The sequence below is a fragment of the Vitis riparia genome, unplaced genomic scaffold (genome assembly GCF_004353265.1).
Source record: "Vitis riparia cultivar Riparia Gloire de Montpellier isolate 1030 unplaced genomic scaffold, EGFV_Vit.rip_1.0 scaffold727_pilon_pilon, whole genome shotgun sequence".
Taxonomy (NCBI): Eukaryota; Viridiplantae; Streptophyta; class Magnoliopsida; order Vitales; family Vitaceae; genus Vitis; species Vitis riparia.
The window spans coordinates 3,557-30,000 of record NW_023269754.1 but is presented as its reverse complement, the minus strand read 5'-3'; the positions used below and the strand labels follow the sequence as shown (position 1 = coordinate 30,000).

General features: G+C 36.6%; 2 protein-coding genes across 2 annotated transcripts in view; both read left to right on the top strand.

Moving 5' to 3' along the window:
• Positions 1-4,094, top strand: part of LOC117910373 (protein Ycf2-like) — a 5,802-nt gene extending 1,708 nt beyond the window's left edge. The window contains exons 1-4 of the mRNA XM_034824449.1: positions 1-852; positions 1,012-1,185; positions 1,244-1,433; positions 3,646-4,094. The exon at positions 1-852 is cut by the window's left edge and continues 1,708 nt beyond it. Of these exons, the coding sequence (XP_034680340.1) occupies positions 1-852; positions 1,012-1,185; positions 1,244-1,433; positions 3,646-4,094 (1,665 nt within the window). The remainder of the gene's footprint in view (positions 853-1,011; positions 1,186-1,243; positions 1,434-3,645) is intronic.
• Positions 4,095-4,968: 874 nt separating this feature from the next.
• Positions 4,969-6,401, top strand: LOC117910379 (3-oxo-Delta(4,5)-steroid 5-beta-reductase-like). The gene has a single exon (XM_034824454.1). It carries the CDS (start codon positions 4,999-5,001, stop codon positions 6,136-6,138), a length of 1,140 nt encoding a protein of 379 aa, XP_034680345.1. The 5' UTR covers positions 4,969-4,998; the 3' UTR covers positions 6,139-6,401.
• Positions 6,402-26,444: the final 20,043 nt, after the last annotated feature.

Below are 26,444 nucleotides of genomic sequence, written 5' to 3'. Positions count from 1 at the left end.
CAAAATACCGTCTCAATTCATCCTATTTCATCAGATCCGGGATGTGATATGGTTCCGAAGGATGAACCGGATATGGACAGTTCCAATAAGATTTCATTCTTGAACAAAAATCCATTTTTTGATTTATTTCATCTATTCCATGACCGGAACAGGGGGGGATACACGTTACACCACGATTTTGAATCAGAAGAGAGATTTCAAGAAATGGCAGATCGATTCACTCTATCAATAACCGAGCCGGATCTGGTGTATCATAAGGGATTTGCCTTTTCTATTGATTCCTACGGATTGGATCAAAAACAATTCTTGAATGAGGTATTTAACTCCAGGGATGAATCGAACAAGAAATCTTTATTGGTTCTACCTCCTAGTTTTTATGAAGAGAATGAATCTTTTTATCGAAGGATCAGAAAAAAATGGGTCCGGATCTCCTGCGGAAATGATTTGGAAGATCCAAAACCAAAAATAGTGGTATTTGCTAGCAACAACATAATGGAGGCAGTCAATCAATATATATTGATCCGAAATCTGATTCAAATCCAATATAGCACCTATGGGTACATAAGAAATGTATTGAATCGATTCTTTTTAATGAATAGATCCGATCGCAACTTCGAATATGGAATTCAAAGGGATCAAATAGGAAATGATACTCTGAATCATAGAACTATAATGAAATATACGATCAACCAACATTTATCGAATTTGAAAAAGAGTCAGAAGAAATGGTTCGATCCTCTTATTTTTATTTCTCGAACCGAGAGATCCATGAATCGGGATCCTCATGCATATAGATACAAATGGTCCAATGGGAGCAAGAATTTCCAGGAACTAGGGATGGCAACGGGGCGGGTCGGCCCCCTCCCAACCCCGCCCCGTTTATTTGAAGCAATTCCCATCCCCGTCCCATTTAAAAAATTAAACGGGGCTGGCCGGGGCGGGCCGGGGTGGACGGGTATGATACATTCCCATACCCGCCCCGTTTAACTTTATATACATTCCCATGATCAGGGGACTGTTGGGGCTAGGGTTCTGTGTGTAGGGGTTCATGTGCTTCCCATGGACTGCCATCAACTTCTTCCTAAGGATGGCCTTAACGCTGCTCCTTCCACCCTCCAGCTCTTCCAGAACTTCGCCAATCTCCCCATGGTCGGAAAACCCCTATACGGCGTCGTTTCCGACGCTGTCTACATCAAAGGCTCCCATGATTAGGGGACTGCTGGGGCTAGGGTTCTGTGTGCAGGGGTTCAGGTGCTTCCCATGGACTGCCATCAACTTCTTCCTCAAGGACGGCTTTAACCCCGCTCCTTCCACCCTCCAACTCCTCCAGAATTCTGTCAATCTCCCCATGGTCGGAAAACCCCTATACAACGTCGTTTTCGACGCCGTCTACATTGGAGGCCAGCACTGCATCCCCTACATCGCCATCGGAGGTCAGCCCCTCCCCCACTTCCTCATCCTCATCTATTTCCCTTTTTTCCCCTTTTCTCAAACCCTAATTTTTTTTTAAATCTTTAATTAATTCATTAATTTGAATTTCCCATTAATTTTTTTCCCCATGATTAATCAATTTTAGCATTAAGATTTTTCCCTTTTTCTAATGGATGTGGAATCAAAAGTAAATGCAGTAGAGATAATTTATTTTTTTTCCTGCTTCTTTTCTTTATCATTGCATAATCCATGTGTTTGGCACCTGAGAATTCAATATGATAATTTGTAGACACCATGTGCACTATATAATTATTAATAGTTTCTAGACTGTTCTTTAGGTGTTAATTAACTCTTCTCCAGAGAAAGAACCGTTGGATTCCTATTTGAGTAGAAAATCATTGGTAAACATAAAATATAATCGGGACGGAGCGGGGCGGGGAGCGGCGGGGCAATACCCGAACCTGCCCCGAACCCGGCCCGGGTTTGAAAAAAAATCCCAAACCGTCCCGTACCCGTTTAGTAAAATAATATCCCATCCCATTAGGGGCGGGGCGGGGCGGGTACCCGAAAAGACCCGCCCCATTGCCATCTCTACCAGGAACATTTGGAACATTTCGTTTTTGAGCAGAAGAGCCGTTTTCAAGTAGTGTTCGATCGATTACGTATTAATCAATATTCGATTGATTGGTCTGAGGTTATCGACAAAAAAAATTTGTCTAAGTCACTTCGTTTCTTTTTGTCCAAGTTGCTTCTCTTTTTGTCTAACTCACTTCCTTTTTTCTTTGTGAGTTTCGGGAATATCCCCATTCATAGGTCCGAGATCCACATCTATGAATTGAATATATAGATAAATGATATAAAAGATATTTAATATTAAAAATAAGTTAATTATTTTTACTTATATTTTTTTATTGTAAGTTGTGATATTAAATTATTTTATTAAAAATATTTTATCCACCTAATAACTTAAATTAAATCATTAATATTAAATAGATTTATCAAACATCCAATTTATTTATTATTTAACCTTCATTATTTTAGGGGTTACGTAAGAGTAAATTTTGATAATTTTTTTAAATTTCCCTCATGTTTGAAGAAAAGTGAAAAGTTTTTTTTTTAATAAGATTAATAAGAATTTAGTTGTTACAAAAGTGTGACATTACCATACTTCTTGTACTATTTTTCTTTGCTATACTTTTCAGCTGACCCCACCGGCTGATATTTTAAGTACAAAATGATAAAGGTGTTTCATTTCCATTTATCATTTAGGATTTTTGGAATTATTATTAAAAGTATTTTGAATAATTTATTGTCATTATTGATTCAATTTTCAATTAATTCCTATTAAAAATTTATAGTTTTTTGGATTAGTATTTATGTTATGATTGTTGATTAATTTGGAATAAAAAAAATGGAGAAAAATTTAGATATGAAAAACTCTCAAAAACATATATTTAAAATAATAAATTTTTAGAAAGTAATTAAGAATGTGTTTAATAGTGATTTAAAAAAAATTAATTTTTTTTAATATTTTAAAGATAGATGAAAATTTTTTAGTATTAAAAATATTTAAAATATTTTTTAAATATTAAATAAATTAAAATATATCTGAGAGTGATTTTAAAAAATCTTTTTAATATTTCTAATATTTAAATCGCTTCCTTAAAGACAATATGAAAGGGATTGTAAATATACTACCTAACCAGAGTGGTTAGATGATGGGGATAGGTTTTTAAAAAGAGGGCCAAGACTCACAAGTCTTATCTTATACATAGAAAGGAGTCAGATGACACCACAAACCTATGATTTTGTTGTGGCTTTATCTCTGGGCCAAGGCTATTATGGTGGAACATGTCGGCATTCCTATTCAACGTCACGACAACCAAAAATGAATTATTTTATTCGTATTTTAATAATAAAATCAATAAAAATCATTCAACGTCACCGACAACCAAAAATGAATTATTTTATTCGTATTTTAATTATAAAATCAATAAAAATTTAATAAAAATCATTCAACGTCACGACAACCAAAAATGAATTATTTTATTCATATTTTAATTATAAAATCAATAAAAATCTATCATAAAAATCAAATATGGATAGCCCCACGGCATTGCTCTTTTAACTGCAATTGGGATAGGTGGCGATTGAAAAAGAATTTTCAATTCCAAATTTGGTTCCTCTTTCTCTTTCTCATTTTCATGGACTCAGAAACTTCTCATGGGTCAGTCGCACTTATCGTCGGCGTTACCGGCATGGTGGGCCTCAGCTTAGCCGAAGCCCTTAAGAAGCCCAGGGCCATTGGAGGTCCTTGGAAGGTTTACGGCGCCGCTCGCCGCCCCAAGCCCACCTGGTTCCCAACCTCCAACGTCGACGATTACCTAGCCTTCGACGCCGTTAATCCCGATGACACTCGTGCCAAGTTGTCTCCGATCTCCCACGAAGTCACGCACGTCTTCTGGGTGGCGATCCAAGTCCGCGAAACGGAGGAACTGAATGTCACCGTCAACGCCGCCATGCTCTCTAATGTACTTGGCGTCCTCAAATCGGCGCCGTCTTCACGGCTGCGACACCTCACCCTCCAAACCGGCACACAACACTACATCGGTCCGCTCCATGACCCCAACCACTCGGGCCTANTATTATTAAAAGTATTTTGAATAATTTATTGTCATTATTGATTCAATTTTCAATTAATTCCTATTAAAAATTTATAGTTTTTTGGATTAGTATTTATGTTATGATTGTTGATTAATTTGGAATAAAAAAAATGGAGAAAAATTTAGATATGAAAAACTCTCAAAAACATATATTTAAAATAATAAATTTTTAGAAAGTAATTAAGAATGTGTTTAATAGTGATTTAAAAAAAATTAATTTTTTTTAATATTTTAAAGATAGATGAAAATTTTTTAGTATTAAAAAATATTTAAAATATTTTTTAAATATTAAATAAATTAAAATATATCTGAGAGTGATTTTAAAAAATCTTTTTAATATTTCTAATATTTAAATCGCTTCCTTACAGACAATATGAAAGGGATTGTAAATATACTACCTAACCAGAGTGGTTAGATGATGGGGATAGGTTTTTAAAAAGAGGGCCAAGACTCACAAGTCTTATCTTATACATAGAAAGGAGTCAGATGACACCACAAACCTATGATTTTGTTGTGGCTTTATCTCTGGGCCAAGGCTATTATGGTGGAACATGTCGGCATTCCTATTCAACGTCACGACAACCAAAAATGAATTATTTTATTCGTATTTTAATAATAAAATCAATAAAAATCATTCAACGTCACCGACAACCAAAAATGAATTATTTTATTCATATTTTAATTATAAAATCAATAAAAATTTAATAAAAATCATTCAACGTCACGACAACCAAAAATGAATTATTTTATTCATATTTTAATTATAAAATCAATAAAAATCTATCATAAAAATCAAATATGGATAGCCCCACGGCATTGCTCTTTTAACTGCAATTGGGATAGGTGGCGATTGAAAAAGAATTTTCAATTCCAAATTTGGTTCCTCTTTCTCTTTCTCATTTTCATGGACTCAGAAACTTCTCATGGGTCAGTTGCACTTATCGTCGGCGTTACCGGCATGGTGGGCCTCAGCTTAGCCGAAGCCCTTAAGAAGCCCAGGGCCCTTGGAGGTCCTTGGAAGGTTTACGGCGCCGCTCGCCGCCCCAAGCCCACCTGGTTCCCCACCTCCAACGTCGACGATTACATAGCCTTCGACGCCGTTAATCCCGATGACACTCGTGCCAAGTTGTCTCCGATCTCCCACGAAGTCACGCACGTCTTCTGGGTGGCGATCCAAGTCCGCGAAACGGAGGAACTGAATGTCACCGTCAACGCCGCCATGCTCTCTAATGTACTTGGCGTCCTCAAATCGGCGCCGTCTTCACGGCTGCGACACCTCACCCTCCAAACCGGCACACAACACTACATCGGTCCGCTCCATGACCCCAACCACTCGGGCCAACTGCCATGTCCAGAAACTCCGTTTCGTGAGGACTCGGCCCGCCTCCCATACCCGAACTTCTACTACGCGCTCGAAGACCTCATAGCTTCCTACTCGCCGTCCCTCTCCTACTCGATTCACCGGTCTTCCATCATCCTCGGCGCGTCTTCAAGGAGCGCGTACAACGCGCTGCTCACACTGGCAGCCTATGCTGCCATATGTAAACACGAAAGCTTGCCGTTTCGGTATCCCGGCACCCGATACACGTGGGAGCATTTCTGCGACATATCGGACGCGCGTTTACTGGCGGAGCAGCAGATATGGGCAGGGGTTTCGGAGAAGGCAAAGAACCAAGCGTTCAACTGCGTGAACGGCGACGTTTTTACTTGGAAGAGCATGTGGAAGGTAGTGTGCGAGGTGTTTGATGTTGAGTTTGTGGAATTTGATGAGTCCCAAGAGTTTGATTTTGTGGGGATGATGAGTGGAAAAGGAAAAGTTTGGGAGAGTATAGTGAAAAAGTATGGGCTTTACGAGACGAAATTGGAGGAGATCACTTGTTTTGCAGCTCTAAATACGGTTTTGCATATGGAATTTCAGCATGTGTGTAGCATGAACAAGAGTCGCAATTTTGGGTGGTTTGGCCATGTGGATACACTGCAGAGTGTTGGAACCTGGGTGGAGAGATTGAGAGTGATGAAGATAATACCCGCAAAAACAGACTGAAAAGAAAAAAAAAAAAAAAGGAAGTGGTAGAAAGGAGGGGTCTCGGCGGCGACAGGGAAAGTGACAGTGCCGCTGAATGGCCGGGCAAACATCCGTACTTTTCGCATGAAATTTCAGGGAAATACTACATTCGCCGCGAGGAACATTCGTACAATGGTAGATTTCGTTTTGAACAATTGGATTGAACGGTGAATTAACCCAAAACTTTTATTTGATATTTTTTATTCTTTAAAAAAAGTTATAAATTTTTATGGGATGATTTAGGATTTTTTTTTTCTTGAAATTTTTGTGATAATTAGGTAATTTTATTTTGGAGGAGTAATTATATTTGATTATTAAAATTGTTAGAATTGTTGAAAAATTTTAGAATTTTGGCATGAGTTATGTTTAATCGATATTTGAATTATTTAAAATTTATTTGGTTGTTTTTGGAAAAATTCTGGAATTTTTGTATTGATTATGTTCAATTGATATTTGAATTATTGAAAATTTATTTTTTTTGTTTTTTGTAATTTTATTGTGGAGAAATAATTATATTTGATTATTGGAATTATTAAGGTTGTGAAAAAATTATGGAATTTTGGTATTGATTATGTTCAATTGATATTTGAAATATTGAAAATTTATTTGGTTGTTTTTGGTAGTTTTATTGTGGAGAAATAATTATATTTGATTATTGGAATTATTAGGGTTGTGGAAAAATTATGGAATTTTGATATAGATTATGTTTAATTGATATTTGAATTATTGAAAATTAATTTGGTTGTTTTTGGTAATTTTATTGTGGATAAATAATTATATTTGATTGTTGAAATTATTGAGGTTGTGAAAAAATTATGGAATTTTGGTATTGATTATATTCAATTGATAGGAATTTTGGTATAAATTTTTGTGATACTTATGAATGAGGATAATTAACCTCATTGCATTTCATTTACATCATGGTTGTGTGAAGGAAAATAAAAAACAGTGAAAAGTGCATGAAATGGAAAAAATAAAAAATAAAAAAATAAAATAGTAATGAAAAATAAAAGCTCGTGTGAGACGAATTAAGAAGAGAGTGAGATCCTTAGGGTGAAAGACTCAAAAATCTACCTCGGGAAGACTTTGAATGAGAGTGTATTTTGGTACGGACGTGTATCTTTCGGTAAAAGCCCGAGAACAATACTTTGTATGATTGTGTGTTACATATTCACTTGCATTTTACTTAATTGTTGAAAATTGTTGAATTGTTATAATTATATAAATTAAAATGTTTGAGTTGATCAATTATGATGGAATGCTTATTTTGTGTTCACTTGAACCTTAGTAATCCCAATTAACCCCTTGAGTGTAAAGCACCATACTGAATAATGTAGAATGCTCACCACTTGCTTTTTAAATCTTTTTAGATGCAGATATAGCTCCTAATGATAAACAAATGGGATAGGGAATAACTTAGAGGATTTTGTTACCTTCAGTTGTGTTGGGTTATTTGAAAACATGTTCTAGTATATTATTAAACCATGTAATTGTATATGGACTTGTTTTGGATTGAATTTGCTCATATTGTGGACTTTCATTTTAGACTTGAGTTGGAGATCTTACTGTTATTGAATGTTCTTGTTGCTCTTGAGTAGTTATCTATAATAAATTGGAATGTTAGTTGAAAGGAGCTCTAATGTGATTTATGTTTAGAAAAAAAAAAAAAATCAGAGCATTTTGGTTACTTGCCAAACCCTTAGGATCAAACATTTGACATGGGATCATAGGCCAAATTCTAGATCGTTCAAAATTTGGGTCATGACAATTTATATATACATGTGATCAAAAGGCAAAAGATGATATAACCACGCGCAACCTTGTTTGCTATGGATTAAGGTGGGTAACATGGGAGCTATGAAGTGGACGAACTTCCACAAGTGAACAAATTTCACCACTAAACAAGAATTGAATTCGATGCAAACACAAATCACACAAGAAAACGATCTTCTGTGTTCGCATGAAAACAAACTTTCTTTTAAAAAACAAACTTCTGTATTCATGAGTTCCAAAAATATTTCCACATTCAATAAGATTGACACACGTGCCAAACACTTTCTCTATAAAAATGGAAAGGAAAAAGAGAGGGAAATGAATTCTTTTTAACCAAAATAAGCTATTCACTTTTAGGTAACCTCGTTTGGTTAGTGTTTTAGGTGGACCCAATTTTTAGGTGGCTTCAAAATGCATTGACAAAATGAGTAGGTTAGATATGACCCTTTGGGCTAAGGGTTTTGGGTAGCTACATTTATAGGTTTAGCTACATTTGGTTAAGTGTTTTAGGTGGACCCAATTTTTAGGTGGCTTCAAAATGCATTGACAAAATGAGTAGGTTAGATATGACCCTTTGGGCTAAGGGTTTTTGGGTAGTTACATTTATGGGTTTAGTTATATTTCTACTTTTTTGCACGATACATTTTTTAAGTGTTATTATTAGTATTCCAAATTCATTTGTTAGTAGTTTTAAATGTTTGTTCTTGTATCTTTTTGTCAAAACGTAAGGAAAAGAAAATAGAACAAAATTAAAAAAAATAAAGGAAAAAAATATGTGGACCCCATGTTTTGGCTCATGCGCTTCCACTTAATGGCGATCTCGATTTTTATTTGAAAATGATTTTATTTATTAGAAAATGACTTAGAGTCGCCACTTATTTTTGTTTTATTATTTTTTTTAAAAAGGTAAACAAAATAAGAAAGAAAACCCTAAGTGTGACTTCTTATTTTGGAAAATGTGGTTTGTGAAAAACTGGATCAGGCTCGAGGGTCAGGTTACTTATCGGGAAGGTACGATAAAGACCGTAACACCCCTCTAAGTCCCTAAAGTTGGGTCTCTACTAATAAAATGAAGGTGACGTGACAATCGATAAGAAAATCAATGAATACCCGAAACTATCATGTACATGTAAGAATCAAAACATGCATAGAGAATGACCAGAATGGGAATGGATGCGTATTTGGGCAACAAGCCACTATGCGCTATCAAGAAATGAGGTTAGTGCACAATTAATGAATACAAAATATGTCACTCATATCACCAAACAAAATGAAGGACCACCAATAGCATGCATGACATTTCATTCAAAGCCATTTTTATTTTAAAGAAAATTTATTTGATGTTTGCCCCCACCATAGCCCATTTATTTTAGCATGGAATCAATTCCATAAATTCCATTGCTTGGAATTATGAAATTGAATCTATGTTTATTTTAAAACATTTAAAAGAACATGGGAGTTATGAACTTACGTGCCAAAAAGAAAAATGGCATCAACATTAACAAAAATGGGTTTTTGGAACCTAAAAAAAATAAAAATGCTAAGGATGAAAAATGGGAGGGTTTGAAATTATTTTTAAATAAAACAAAATCTAGAAAATTATTTGAGAAATGGGGTTATGGAAATTATTTCTTAAAATAGAAAAGAAAAATTATAAGGAAACCACGTGGCCAAAAGTGGCTATGCAACTGGATATGTGCATGTGTGGGACCAGGATGGAATGATGGGACTGGCTATGAGATAGCCAATGAAATTGAGGTAGCCAAGGAGTGACATGCTGCAAACTTCTCAATGGGATTCACTTTTGTAAAATTCAGCAACCTCGAGACAGAGACTGTAATTCTTTACCTCGCTGTTATTACCTATGAACCCCAAGAATGTCATGTAGACTAGCACCATTCCAAGCCGGAAGGTCTCAAAATGCAAACAAAAGTATTGACTAAGCGACTGAAATCTGTTAACATCCAAGTAACACTTTCAATCTCATGAGGATTTGATTCAACATAACAATGGTTGATAGTGCTGCCATTGTACATGTCGACTTTTATGATCATATTTTGGGTGAGTCACCAAATAACAAAGGTCACCAATGGCTCTGCATTCTGAACCATCATAGGAGAAGGCATAGAGCTTATAGTCGCACTGACACTTAAGTTTTAGCTTACTGTGGTAAGGATATATGCTCAAGCACTCCTAACTCGAATATTCACATGGAATTTCAAGGGACGTAACCTTCTTCTCCAAGGCAATACATCTACTATTGCCAAGTTCAACCTTACAAAAACTAGCCAAACAAAAGATCCCATATCACTGCCAACAGAAGTTTCTCATTGTATTTCATGGGACGAGATCCAAGGATTGTTTAGGTTAAGTCTCTGCAACATTCCTGCTTCGGAATAGTCACAATGCAAACAGATGACACGTTCCTTAAGCGTAAAATTATGTTTAGTCACCAATGATCCTATCTTCCCATCCAACCCATAAACCATCATTTGTAGCGAATCCAAGTTAAAGCCAATTTGAGAAATATCACCATGAGCTTCAGTAACCTCGTTATTAATGAACTCCAAAATCTCCTTCTAATCACTTGGTTTTCCATCCAAATTCTCAAATCGCTGCATCAGACAAGAAAGAAAATGTCGCGATATTTCGGTTGAAGGGTATCGACACGATATTTCATGGAGAAATATCGGTCCGACAATATTTAGGGATAAATCTCGAGAAATCGGCGATTTCTCGCCGCGGTCAATGCACTACAGTGCCCCCCCCCCCCATTTAGGTCCGAGGGGATTTGAACCCCAAACAAACCAAAAGGTTTGGGGTTCACCCACTTACCATCTGGGCTAACTTACCCTTTGATATATAATGTGCAATAAATTTATATATATACTTAAACTCATTATATAAAGAAAATATTAAAAGAATATTTTAAAGAGCAAATTAATTATAATTAAATGCAAAATATTTTAATTAATTACCAAAAATGTAAAAATTATATAATTTTCTTCATAATGTTTTTAATATCATTAATAATTAATTAAATATTAAAAATAATATATATATATATCATAATTTATTTTATATTGTTTAATACAATTGAATTAAATGGATCATATTTTAATATTAATATATATTTTAAAATTAGACATATTATAATCAAATATCATAATATTAGGTGTAATTTAATAATAAATATACACTTATAAAATTCATATTTTTATCGATACATACGATATTATTATCAAATATGATAAATTATGTTATACATATATCAAAATTTTCAATAAAATAACTTTAAAATGTCTATTATACTTCTAATTATATTATTATGAGGTTTTCCTTACATTTTTATGAGTTTTTAACAATTTTAAGATTACCAATATTTTTTTCCAAAATATCCGCCGATATATCCATAAAATCGAAGTATCGATATATCCGTGATTACCGATATTTTCATCTTTTGCTCCAGATACATCTTCAAGTCTATAACCGCAGTTTTCATATCCTTTTTCGTTGCATGCATGAGATCGATGACCCTCCACCACATGTAGTAATATCCCAATGCTCCAAAGTGGCAGTTGGGATTGCAAGTTATGCTATGTTGCCAAATTAGCCAGAATTTTTATTCAGAACAGTTATTCCGTTGAGTTGAAGCAAGTTGTTCAATCTTAAAGCCCTTCCATTGCTTCCAATCTACAAAACATCCCAAAACTCCCAAATATTCTCAACTTTGGCTTCCACAATCCATGGTACACGATGGATCCCTTCAATTGTTGGTTTTATCTCTAACTTCTTTGAGGTGGGTAAAGTGGCAAACAGGTCTCTGATTTGCTCATTATAGACTTCCAGCACGCTAACAGGTATTTTACATGTAAAACTGCATGTAATGCATCCCCTTTTTCATCATTATCAAGTCTTGACAGTAGCCTCATTATGACCCGTAACTTCACTTTTCCTGCATGTATATTCTGGTATTTCATCAATTTCTTAGCATTGCTCTCTTTCTTCTGTACTAGATTCCTTGCAAAATTTAGTAAAACCCTCGAGAGCAATATTATCTCCACCATAATAGGCATACCGAGTAGGGTAGGCATAAGAGACGTTGCATTCCACGCTGATCTATTCATTGATGGTTGTTTCATATGGACTAGAGAACTTCAGATGGGCGAAAGAAACTGGAGGACAAATTGAGACGAGGAGACAGTCCATCTTCACTTCTTCGAATGGTTCAAACCAAACGCCTAAAGTTGATACATTACCAAACTCCTTGCAAACCTTAATCACAAATTCAATGCTGAAACATTCTTATTTCCTCCTTGGAGCTTGTAAAACGGATGACGAATACGCATTCGTGCGAACATCAATGAACGAAGTGTTGGGCTTTGTGGAGCCTAGTTTTGTTTGATCCGGTTTGGCAACCCGACTCGAATAATATTGCATGGATTTTTAATGGGAGACTTACTGAGGCATGTTGGGCCCGTTTAGCCCATTGTGGAACCACCTTTTGTAATTAGGGTTTTTTAGTGTGGTGTGGTTACCATGTTATGTATATAGAGGTAAAATATTGTAGTCGTTGTGGTTGTACTTTGTATTCTTCCCTGATAATAGTGATATCCCTGCAACTCCATGGACGTAGGCAAATTGTCGAACCACGTAAATATTGTCTTGTGTTTGTGATTGTTTTTCTTTGGCATGTGTTTTCTCTATTTTTTGTTTCTCACAGGTTGGGAATTCGGTTTAATTCCCTTCAACTAGTATCAGAGCCTAGGATTAGGTTTGAGTGGGAGCAATGGCAGAGGAAGCAGGAAAGGCGTCTGGAATAGAAAAGTTTGATGGCACATACTTTGCGTATTGGAGGATGCAAATTGAATATTATCTCTATGGGAGGTAATTGCATCTGCCTCTTTTGGAGACAAAACTTGAGAGTATGAAGGCTGAGGAATGGGCGCTTCTTGACATACAAGTTCTAGGAGTTATTAGGCTAACTCTATCTAGGTCTGTTGCACACAATGTTGTAAAAGAGAAGACCATAGTAGATCTGATGAAGGCTTTGTCCGGTACGTATGAAAAGTCGTCCGCAAACAATAAGGTGCATCTGATGAAAAAATTGTTTAATTTGAAGATGGCAGAGAATGCATCAGTAGCACAACATCTGAATGAATTTAATACAATCACAAATCAACTATCGTTTGTAGAAATTGATTTTGATGATGAGATTCGTGCTTTGATCGTCTTGACTTCTTTGCCAAACAGTTGGGAGACAATGAGGATGGCAGTAAGCAATTCTACGGGAAAGGAAAAGCTCAAGTACAATGATATACGAGATTTAATTCTAATTGAGGAGATTCGCCGAAGAGATGCAGACGAAACCTCAGGATTTGGTTCTGCCCTAAACCTTGAGACAAGAGGCAGAAGTAATGATAGAAATTCAAACCAGGGTAGATCAAAATCCAGAAATTCTAATCAGAATAGAAGCAAATCTAGATCAGGCCAACAAGTACAATACTGGAATTGTGGGAAAACAGGTCACTTTAAAAGGCAATGCAAAAGCCCTAAGAAGAAGAATGAAGATGATTATGCTAATGTTGTAACAGAAGAGGTACAAGATGCATTACTTCTTGCAGTAGACAGTCCACTTGATGATTGGGTTTTGGATTCAGGAGTTTCGTTTCATACCACTTCACACCGAGAAATCATACAGAATTATGTTGTAGGTGATTTTGGTAAGGTGTATTTGGTTGATGGTTCAGCCTTGGATGTTGTGGGTCTGGGAGATGTCCGGATATCGTTGCCCAATGGGTCTGTTTGGTTACTGGAGAAGGTTCGACATATTCCTGACCTGAGGAGGAATCTGATTTTTGTTGGACAACTTGATGATGAAGGACATGCAATACTATTTGTTCATGTTACTTAGAAGGTTACAAAGGGAGCTAGGGTATTGGCTCGTGGAAAGAAGACTGGTACTTTTTATATAACCTCATGTCCAAGAGACACAATTGCAGTTGCTAATGCAAGTACTGATACAAGCCTATGGCATCCTAGACTTGGTCACATGAGTGAGAAAGGGATAAAGATGTTGTTGTCAAAAGGAAAACTACCAGAATTGAAGTCCATTGATTTTGACATGTGTGAAAGTTGCATCTTAGGAAAGCAAAAAAATGTGAGCTTCTTGAAAACTGGCAGGACACCGAAGGCTGAAAAATTGGAACTAGTACACACTGATTTGTGGGGGCCTTATCTGATTGCATCCCTTGGTGGTTCAAGGTACTACATCACTTTTATTGATGACTCAAGTAGAAAAGTATGAGTTTATTTTCTGAAAAATAAATATGATGTATTTGAAACTTTTAAGAAGTGGAAGGTCATGGTTGAGACAGAAATAGGTCTGAAAGTAAAATGTTTGAGGTCAGATAATGGAGGAGAGTACATAAATGGAGGGTTCAGTGAGTATTATGCTACATAGGGAATTAGGATGGAGAAGACCATTCTTAGGACACCACAGCAGAATGGTGTAGCTGAGCGCATGAATAGAACTCTCAATGAGCGTGCTAGAAGTATGAGGTTGCATGCTGGACTACCAAAAACTTTTTGGGTTGATGCTATTAGCACTACAGCTTACCTGATAAACCGAGGACCATCAATTCCCATGGAGTTCAGACTTTCTAAGGAGGTTTGTAGCGGTAAAGAGGTGAAGTTTTCACATTTAAAAGTTTTTTTGTTGTGTTTTTTTATGTTCATATTGGTTCTAATGCTCGTAGTAAACTTGATGCAAAGTCAAAAATATGTTTTTTCATTGGCTATGGTGATGAGAAATTTGGCTATAGGTTTTGGGATGAACAAAATAGGAAAATCATCAGAAGTAGAAATATGATATTTAATGAACAGGTTATGTACAAGGACAGGTCAACTGTAGTGTCAGATGTTACAGAGATAGATTAAAAGAAATCTGAGTTTGTCAACTTAGATGAGTTGACTGAAAGTACTATCTAAAGGTGGGGTGAAGAAGATAAGGAGAATGTAAATTCACAGGTAGATCTGAGTATACTTGTAGCTGAAGTTCATATATCTTCTAGGAACATTAGACCTCCGCAGCGTTATTCACCTATTTTAAATTATCTTCTGTTGACTGATGGTAGTGAGCTAGAGTGTCATGATGAAGCCTTGCAAGATGAGAATTCAATCAAGTGGGAGTTAGCCATGAAGGATGAGATAGATTCCTTGTTAAGGAATCAAACATGGGAACTGACTGAATTGCCAATAAGAAAGAAGGCTTTACACAACAAGTGGGTATACAGAATAAAGAATGAGCATGATGATAGCAAACGTTACAAAGCCAAATTAGTTGTTAAAGGGTTCTAACAGAATGAGGGCATTGACTACACATAGATATTTTCTTCAGTTGTGAAGATGTCAACAATCAGACTTGTACTGGGAATGGTGGCTGCAGAAAACTTACATCTTGAGTAGTTAGATGTGAAGACAACATTCCTTCATGGTGACTTGGAGGAAGACCTTTACATGATTCAACCAGAAGGGTTCATTGTTCAGGGACAAGAGAATTTAGTCTGCAAACTGAGAAAAAGCTTGTATGACCTTAAACAAGCTCCTAGATGGTGGTACAAGAAGTTTGACAGTTTTATGCATAGAATTGGGTTCAAGAGATGTGAAACTAATCACTATTGTTATGTTAAGTCTTTTGACAATTCTTACATCATATTACTGTTGTATGTGGATGATATGCTTATTGTAAGGTCTGACATTGAGAAGATTAATAATCCGAAGAAACAATTGTCCAAACAGTTTGTAATGAAGGATTTGGGAGCTGCAAAACAAATCCTTGGTATGAGAATCATTAGGGACAAGGCTAATGGTACATTGAAGCTTTCACAGTCAAAGTATGTGAAGAAAGTTCTCAACAAGTTAAACATGAATGAAGCTAAACCAGTGAGCACACCCTTGGGTAATCATTTCAAACTAAGCAAAGAATAGTCACCGAAGACAGAAGAAGAAATGGACCATATGAGCAAGGTGCCCTATGCCTTAGCTATTGGCAGCTTGATGTATGTTATGGTGTGTACAAGGCCAAACATTACACATGCAGTGGGAATTGTGAGCAGATTCATGAGTAGGCTTGGAAAGCAGCATTGAAAGGCAGTCATGTGGATTCTAAGATATCTAAAGGGTTCATTAGATACATGTCTTTGCTTCACAGGTGCAAGTTTGAAACTGTAAGGTTATGTAGATGTTGATTTTGCTGGTGATATTGATAATAGAAAGAGTATTACTGGGTTTGTTTTTACTCTAGGTGGTACAACTATATCATGGGCTTCAAATTTACAGAAGATTGTTACTTTGTCTATTACAGAAGTTGAGTATGTTGCAGCAACTGAAACTGGAAATGAGATGATTTGGCTACATGGTTTCTTAGATGAATTGGGTAAGAAGCAGAAGATGGGCATTCTACACAGTGACAGTCAGAGTGCAATTTTTCTTACCAAAAATTCGGCTTTTCATTCAAAGTCAAAGCATATATAAACAAAATACCACTTTATCTATTATCTTATTGAACATAAACTGGTAATACTTGAGAAGATTTATGGATTTAAGAGCCCGGCAGACATGTTGACTAAGGGTGTCACTATTGAGAAGTTGAAGCTGTGCGCAACTTCAATTGGTCTTCTAGCTTAAGGACATGAGGATGAGTTGCAGGGATGAGAGATTGTTTCTTGGAGGATAGCGGTTGGATGTTGGTGATTGAACTAGGCTCCAAGTGGGAAATTTGTTGGGCTTTGTGGAGCCTAGTTTTGTTTGATCCGGTTTGACAACCTGACTCGAATAATATTGCATGGCTTTTTAATGGGAGATTTACTGAGGCCTGTTTAGCCCATTGTGGAACCACCTTTTGTAATTAGGGTTTTTTTAGTGTGGTGTGGTTGTCATGTTATATATAGAGAGAAAAAATATTGTAGCTGTTGTGGTTGTACTCTGTATTCTTCCCTGATAATAGTGATATCCCAGCAACTCCGTGGACGTAGACAAATTGTCGAACCACGTAAATATTGTCTTGTGCGTGTGATTGTTTTTCTTTGGCGTGTGTTTCTCTATTTTTTGTTTCTCACAAGTTGGGAATTCGGTTTAATTCCCTTCACGAAGTGGAAGAGGAATGAGAGGACAAGGCGGACGACTTGAGCAGCATAGTTAGGAAAACAAGAATGTTGAGGGAAACTGAGAGAAATGGTGGTGATCCGAGCAACTGGTAGTGGGTGTAATGAGTAGATGGATGAGTTTGTCATGACGTTTCAAACGGGTATGACTTGGCTTGAGATTCAGGTTTGATGGAATGGATTTTTGGTGAAGAGGTTTGCAAAGATTTTTATATGACCATGTACAACCATGCAAAGGTGGGAAGAAAGGGTTTGATGGATGTTTGTAAGAATGAGTTTGTAGGGTGTGTGGTGTAGAGAGAAAGGATATGAGGGGTATGAAAGATGGAGTAGTAATGAAATGAAATGGGTTGGAGGGATTCGGTGAGTGTGAATATATGCATGGGGGCATGAAATATGGGTATGATGTGGCCATGCGCATGGAGGTCCACCCACGTGAATGAGAAGTGAATAACGGGTTTGATGGGTGTACGTGAGGGGTATGGGATGTCGTTGATAGAACAAACAATGAGAGGTGGTGAGCATGAAATGGGTTTAATGGGTTTAGAAAGGATTAATAGTAGGCATGGGTATGGAAAATGGGTATATACATGGGTATGGAGAATATGGGTGATTTCGAATATGGTGAGCATGAATATGTAATGGACATGATGAGCATGGAATGGACAGCTGGTATGACATCCTAGGCGTGAAGGGCATGAATGATGGAAAGGTAATAAGATGAAGACGACCATGTATAGGATTTCATGCACTTAGAAAGGGAATGAAGTGAACCGAAAATGGGTTATGTAGGGTGATAGGGAGGCAATGGTGATTGGAATGCAGATTAATGGACATTAAAAGAAATGATGAGGGGTGATAGAATGGAAATGGATGAGGTGAGGCATGGTGACGGGTATGGGTTTTGTGAAGGCCACGTATTGCCATGCAAAGATGAGGAAGGCGTCATCCACTTCATGGCTGTAATAATCTCTCAAATTCATCAGGTACATCATGCAAGACCCGAATAGAGCCAAAAACAACATCAAATAGTGACTGCTTTTATGTATTTCAATGGCTCTTCTGCCTCCTGATTCCACCTTGGTCTTAGAAGCAAGTGCACTTATGCTTTTCATAACTTCATTAGCACTTCTATCATTTGGATGCAGACCCACTTTGGCATGCCGGCAAAGCAATGAATATAAATCAAAATGACCACCCTCTCCACTGTCATCAGCTCTCAATACTATGGAGGCATACTTCAATAGAGGAATGATGGTTATAGTCCAGAACATAAAGGAGAGGAGCTCATATACCCTCTGTTTTAATATGATATCCTCTTTTGGAGTTGACATGAATACATACAGTGGAGCAGTACTCAAGCGACCATAAACTATCTCGAGGCTTTGAAATGCCAAAAGGAATGTATGCCTCCATGTCTCTATTTGTAGCCACTCTCTTTCTTTGTTGCCTCTTTCACAAAGCTTCCATTCACCATCACCAAACTGTCATCCTAGAGGTTGACTGAACCTAGAATGCATGCTGAAAGTTTTCATACTATTTCCAGAACTCGATCCAGATTTCCTTATTCATATGTTCAACAGATATAGGCATAAAGTCATCTAGCCATGATAGGCATGTTGTGGCCCTTCATACCCTTAGTCTAAAAACGTATTCCTGTGTCACCCTATTCCAGCAGAGATGGGAAACCTGATATATATTACAACCAAGCACAGGAACAGAAGAAACAGCAAACAGAACACAGAATAATGGGTATCAAATGAAACCATACGAGCTTCATTTCATGTATCAGCAGGGTTCAAAGTCGCGGTATTGGTCATTGACTCGGGAGGTCCTGAGGCACATCGGTCTCGATATCTCGGATCGATATCGGGTGATATGCAAAAAAAATTAATTTAAGAGCTCAAAATAATTTTAAAAAATTATGAAAATTATTAAAAAAAAATAAAATACAAATAAGTAGAGTAAAATAATTAATAAAATAAACTTCTATTATATTAAAATTATTCAAATTATAATAAAAGCATATTTTTGCGATGATTTATAATAATATTAAAAATCTTTAAAATATTTTAATTTAATTACTTGATGATAAATATTTCTTATTGAAGATGAAAATAATAAAAAGTAAATTTTTTTAATAAAAATTATTTAAATTAAATATTTTGAAATTTTTTTTAAATGTTTTCAATTATTAAAAAAATGAAACCATGATTCATCTTTAAAAAAATAAATATAATTTTTCTTATAAAATATATTCATTAATTTTAATTTTTATATAAATATTTATTTGATATAAGTCTAATATTTATTAATTATTTTTTATCATTATAATTTTTATCAAATTATTTCAAATCCATATCCCACCAAATACTCATAATCTAATTAAAAAATAAATACAAATTATTTAAAACCTAAATCCTTGTCGCAGATACCCATAACCCTCCGGTCAAACACCTATCTGTATCAAAGATACCCATTTCATAGGCAAATTGTTGAGATGCGTGAAATGGTTTTGGAAAACGGTTTGACAGTGAGTTAGGACAGCATGCCTTTGGTGAAAAGCTTGGCCTCTGGATTGTGGTGCCTCAACAGGTGATTGTAGAAGTGGGATGTCAGCCTACATGATCACCAGAGGCAAATCCTTGCAGAAGTTCCATAACACAGTCTGTCCCGACTGCAAACCCATCAGGACCGTCGATGATAACAGTGGTGCCGAAGTCCAGCGACTCTGCTCCTCATGTCGCTCAGTTCCATCTCCGGCGGGAACTTGGGCGATCCGAACAAGCAGGCGTGCTTCTTCGACCTCGCCAGCGACTCCAAGATGCAGGGTTCTAACTCTGTATTTTTCATTTTCGTGGGTTTTGATCCTCTCATCTGATCTTCTCCACAATTTTTACTCCAACTCGGGTATCGGTCCGGTACCGGCCATGGTCGAGGCGGATACGACTCGGCCGAGTCGTACCGGTCTCGACCGAGATTTTGAACCATGTGTATCAATCCATGAGCTCGCATATAAGAGGTGGGTCAAAATGAATTTCAAGAAGGTTTGCAAAGAGCAATCAAATTGTGATGGCCAACAACTCATGAACGAAAAAAAGAAAACTCAAAAAAAAAAAAAATCCTATAAGGACAGGTTAGTAATCAAACACAACATGAGTGTGAACATACTTCAACATCAAAACAGAGTCTCTCGACAAAATGGCATTAACACGAAAAGAATCAATAGTTTATAGGAATAATACATGGGACGCCTTCTTTCATAATGATTCCTCTGCGTATTCCTTCTTCTCACCGATCTTTCAGAATATTAAGCTCCAATGTGACAAAACCTCCAACAACCACAACGTCTCTCACTCTCCTCTATTATCCTTCAGCTTGCTCCCCTAAGCCCAAAGGGATACTCCTCTACTCCCAAAACTTCTCAGCCTGCTTCCCCCTTAGTCTCACCCTCAAAATATCTCCAGAGCAACACGTCTCAAAACGCACCTCCCTCTATCTGAAAAAAATCTCCAACCAGCAACAAAAACACCATTTTTTCCCTGGTAGCTAGTACGCTCCCCTCTAACAAAAATGGCTCATCCAAAATATTTTTCTCCAAGTGTCACCTTCTGATTGTCTCCTTCAAACCACCAACGTGATTCCCTACCAACCACCAAGGAGGCGATGATAATATTCTTGATTTCCATTATCACCCAAAACACAAAACAGGATATATATGTAAACTAAGCATTCAAATTATGCCTTCCAATGTTGTCTGAGAACATACCTGAGTCCATTGTTTTCCGGCGATGAATACAGTATGGATCTTCTAAGGCTGTGGAGGGCACCACCTCTTTCTGAATTCTCTCAGACGATGGGAGCCGAAGAGAAACGGGTCTGTTCTGATTCCAAAACTGATGTGATTGTTACCAAAATGAACAGACCCTTGACCTTTTATACCCTCCTGCCTTAGGGACCATACCCATTGGGCTTTTGGGCCTCACGAGTCTTAGGCCCATCATCTAAGGCCCGTGAAGGCGTTGGGCTCTACACATAGGTGGCCCATACTCTTGAAAAACTGATACAAAATAAATATCAATAAGTGAATAGCTTAGTCATGTATCATTGTCAAATATGTGAGTCCATATCTCAACAATCTCCCACTTGGACCACATATAGTACAAAACAATATTCATGATAGTACTTTATTGAGCTCATCTTGCTATTCTAACTTAATATCCTTAAACAATCCGGTCTACTAGTTATGCTAACACAAGATCAAAGAGGCCTTTGTTAATCTTAATTATAACTAGACCCATCAATGATCACAACATTAACAAAATTAGCAACATGGATCCAGTATGGATGTGTAGCATGGAAATTACATGGAATGTGTTCTTCAATATGTCTATTTCCAATTGGTCCCACTTTATGACTAAAAATTAGTCAAATTCCACTTTCAACACTTGATGCTAAACTGCTTCTGAAAGTCATCATTTCAATTCAGAGTATTCAATTACAATAGTCTTTAAAAACCAAAGTCTGTATAGATAACATAACATGATATCACATCAAGAAAACAAACACAAAATCTAAATACAAACTCTCACTATATTGGCACATCATCAATGTGTACAACACCCATATGTGTGACATGCTCATGATATACTCTGGGTGGCAAACCCTTAGTGAGCGGATCCGCAATCATGGAGTTTGTGCTTATGTGTTCAATAGATACTTGAAGACTCTGAACTCTTTCTTTCACAACCAAGAACTTGATGTCAATGTGTTTGGACTTTGATGAACTTCGGTTGTTCTTAGAATACAATTCTGCAGCCTTATTATCACAATTGATTCTCAATGGTTTCTCAATCCCATCAATAATTCGCAATTGAGTGATAAAATTCCGCAACCATATCCCATGGTTTGATGCCTCATAGCAAGCTATGAATTCTGCCTCCATGGTGGAAGAAGCAATGAGTGTTTGTTTAACACTTTTCCATGAAACTGCTCCTCCAGCCAACATGAAGACGTATCCTGAAGTGGATCTCCTACTGTCAAGACATCCTGCGAAATCAGAGTCCGAATATCCCACGATCTCCAAATGACTGGATCTACGGTATGTGAGCATATAGTCTTTAGTTCTTTGTAAATACCGCATAACCCGTTTTGCCTTTTTCCAGTGATCCATACCTGGGTTACTCAAATATCTGCCTAACATTCCAACAATGTACGCAATATCCGGACGCGTACAAACTTGTGCATACATGAGACTTCCTATTGCTGAGGCATAGGGAAACCTCTCCATATCCTTCTTCTCAAGTTCATTTTTCGGACATTGGAGCAAACTAAATTTATCGCCTTTTGCTACAGGCGTGTCTCCTGGTGCACAATTGTTCATGCCAAATCTACTCAATACTTTATCAATGTAGGCCTTTTGTGATAACCCAAGTATACCTCTTGGACGATCCCTATAGATCTGTATACCCAGCACAAAAGATGCATCACCAAGATCTTTCATATCAAATTTACTAGATAGAAATCGCTTGGTTTCATGCAAAAGTCCCACATCACTACTTGCAAGTATAATATCATCAACATATAGCACCAAGATGATGAATTTGCTCCCACTGAACTTAAGGTATATGCATTGATCAACGGTGTTCTCCTTAAAACCAAATGAAGTAATCACCTGATCAAACTTTCGGTACCATTGTCGGGATGCTTGCTTTAAACCATATATGGACCTTTTTAGTCTGCATACAAGTTGCTTTGAATCAGTAGACTCAAAGTTCTCTGGTTGCACCATGTATATTGTTTCATCAATGTTACCATTAAGAAACGCAGTTTTAACGTCCATTTGATGTAGCTCTAAATCATAATGAGCTACAAGTGCCATGATGATTCTAAAGGAGTCCTTTGACGAAACCGGTGAAAAAGTCTCCTTATAATCAATGCCTTCCTTTTGAGTGAAACCTTTTGCGACTAGGCGTGCCTTATACCTAACAATATTGCCTTTTGAATCCCGTTTGGTCTTAAAAATCCATTTACAACCAATCGGTTTTACACCTTCAGGCAACTCTACTAGGTCCCAAACACCATTGTCTTTCATTGATTTCATCTCTTCCTTCATGGCTTCTATCCACTTTTCAAAGTTAGAACTTTGTTTGACTTGACTAACTGAAATTGGATCGTCTTTCAGACCCATGTCAAACTCATGTTCTTGGAGATATACAACATAATCATCTGAAATTGTGCTTCTCCTTTCTCTAGTGGATCTCCTCAGTGGCACTTGTACTTGAGGTTCTTGAGGTTGTTGAGTTACCTCTTGATGAACTTGAATCGGTTCCATAACTTGAGCAGGAGGAATTTCAGGTGTGTCTTGAATTTCTGTTATCGACTGTACATTCTGAATAGTGTCATCAAACATAATATGACCATGTCCAGTCGTAGGAATACTAACAGATTCCTCTTCAAAGACCACCTTTCTTAATGGTTCTCTCCCACTTAACTCAACATCCTCAATGAACTTAGCATTGCCCGTTTCAAAGAAGGATCTAGATGAGGGTCATAAAATTTGAAACCTCTCGACCTTTCAGAATACCCTACAAAGTAGCAGCTCACTGTTCTGGAGTCCAATTTCTTTTCATTTGGCTTGTAAGGCCTAGCTTCAGCTGGACAACCCCAAACATGCAAGTGCCTAATACTAGGTTTCTTGCTAGTCCATAACTCATATGGGGTTTTGGCTACTGCTTTGCTTGGTACTCTATTCAAAATGTAAACTGCAGTTTTGATAGCTTCGCCCCAAAGTGATTCTGGTAAGGTAGAATGACTAATCATACTTCTTACCATATCCTTAAGAGTACGGTTTCGCCTCTCTGCTACACCATTTTGGCTTGGAGTCCCTGGCATGGTGTATTGAGGAACGATACCACACTCCATCAAATATTTGGCGAATGGCCCTGGACGTTGTTCACCCGATCCGTCATATCTACCATAATATTCACCTCCACGGTCAGATCTGATGGCCTTTATTTTCTTGCTTAGTTGGTTCTCAACTTCAGCTTTGAAATTCTTGAACACATCCAATGACTGAGATTTCTCATGAATCAAATAAAGATAGCCATAACGCGAGTAATCGTCAATGAAAGTGATAAAATATTGTTGTCCATTCCAAGAAGCTGTAGGGAATGGACCACAAATGTCCGTATGTATCAATTCCAAGACGTCACTACACCTATTGGCATCTTTTTTCCTCATATTTGTTTGTTTACCTTTAATGCACTCTATACAGACTTGAAAGTCTGAGAAATCAAGTGGATCAAGAATTCTTTCTGACACAAGCCTTTGAATCCGTTGATTTGAGATGTGACCCAAACGCCTGTGCCATAACATTGATGAATTCTCTTTTATTAATTTTCGCTTAATGCCGTAATTACTTGAATGCAAGGTTTCATTTCCATTAGTGGCCTTTATGTTTAATTTGTATAATTTGTCTGTTAGACTACCTGTACCAATAACCTTTGAATGTAGATAAAGACTAACCATTCCATTTCCAAATGAACAACAATATCCAAATTTGTCCAAACATGAAATAGAAATTAAATTCCGTCTAAACGACGGTACTACAAAAGTCTCTTCCAAATCCAAAGTACATCCAGAGTCTAACTGTAATCTGAAAAGACCAATAGCCTTGACTGCAACCTTGTTGCCATTTCCCACATAGATGTATCTTTCACCATCAGTTGGCATTCGGCTCCTTAGGCAACCCTGCATAGTGACACTTATGTGAGTAGTTGCACCCGTATCTATCCACCAAGTGTCAGTAGGCACTACAGCTAAATTAATTTCTGAACAAACAAAGTTGAGAAGTGTACCTTTCTTTTCACGCCAAGCAGCGTATTTGGTACATGTCTTCTTCATATGACCAGCCTTTTTGCAAAAGAAACAAGTGATTTCCTTATCTTGTTTCTTCTGCACCTTCTGCTTTGATGTCTCAGAAACTGCAGTTTGTTTTCCTTTATTGTCCCTCTTTCTTTTCTTATTGGCACCAAATCCGTGAGATGTGGAAGCCAAGTGAGCACTTTCTATCTTCTCTTGTTTCAATCTCTCTTCCTCTTGTACACACTGAGCAATAAGCTCATTCAAAGTCCATTTCTCCTTTTGAGTATTGTAACTGATTTTGAATGGACTGAATTGTGTAGGCAGAGAGATCAAGACCAAGTGCACGAGTATGTCTTCCGACAACTCTAACTTTAGTGCCTTGAGTCTAGTCACAAGATTAGACATTTCCATAATGTACTCCCTTATATTATCTTTCCCTTTATACCGCATAGAGACAAGCTTACTAAGAATAGTGCTTGTCTCAACCTTTTCGTTTGCAGCGAATCGGTTTGCTATCTGGTCCAAGAATGCCTTGGCTTGGGTTTCCTCAGGTATTGCACCCCTTATAGCTTCTGGAATTGAGTGCTTCATAATCATTAGACTCATGCGATTGGATCGCTCCCATTTTTCCATAGCAGACCTTTGCTCAGCAGTGCTGGCACTAGTAAGATCTGAAGGGCGATCCACTCTTAATGCATAGTCTAAATCCATGCACCCGAGCACAATTATAACGTGCTCCTTCCATTTCTTGAAGTTTGTACCATTAAGCACAGGAATGTTATTGACATTTGCAGATATAGAAGATGCTGAAATAACAATGAAGCTCACAATCAGTCATATAAGCATCACACATACATGAATAAATAAAAATTTAACATATATATGCATGTGGACATATAACAAGATACCTAGCACAAACATCAATATTTAGTCTTTGGACAAAAATATCAATTTGTAAATAGCATTTTGTTCAATATTAATCCATAAATATTGACAATAAAACCAAAAATAATATGTTTGTCTTTGGACTAACATATCGAATGTAAGATAAACCTTATATGTCATATATTCATGATTACTTTATTTATTATTATATAAAAAATAATCCTCCTTTGGGTTGATTATTTTATACAATAATAACATGCTTACACATTTCAAAATAAATAAAATTACGTAATACAAGTTACTTTGGCAACAAATATACATAATTCATTTATTTTAAAATATTAAACATAAATATAGCAAGCAATAATTCAATAAAAATTTATGCACAAACCCATTTTATGCATGATTCATAAAACATTGAATGATATCTAATTATTTCACATGCAGCACATACATATAAATTTCCCAACGCACAAAAAAAAAAAAAAAAAGAGGAATATAGACTCTCTCAAAGTATTCCATCTTCATTATGGCATAATTTTAAAAGCATATACATATAATTTTTTTTATTTATTTTTTTTTAAAAAAAAAAAACAT

Bases quoted from the DNA above. Each gene is read 5' to 3' on its own strand.
- LOC117910379 (XM_034824454.1), top strand. From the start codon at position 4,999: ATGGACTCAGAAACTTCTCATGGGTCAGTTGCACTTATCGTCGGCGTT.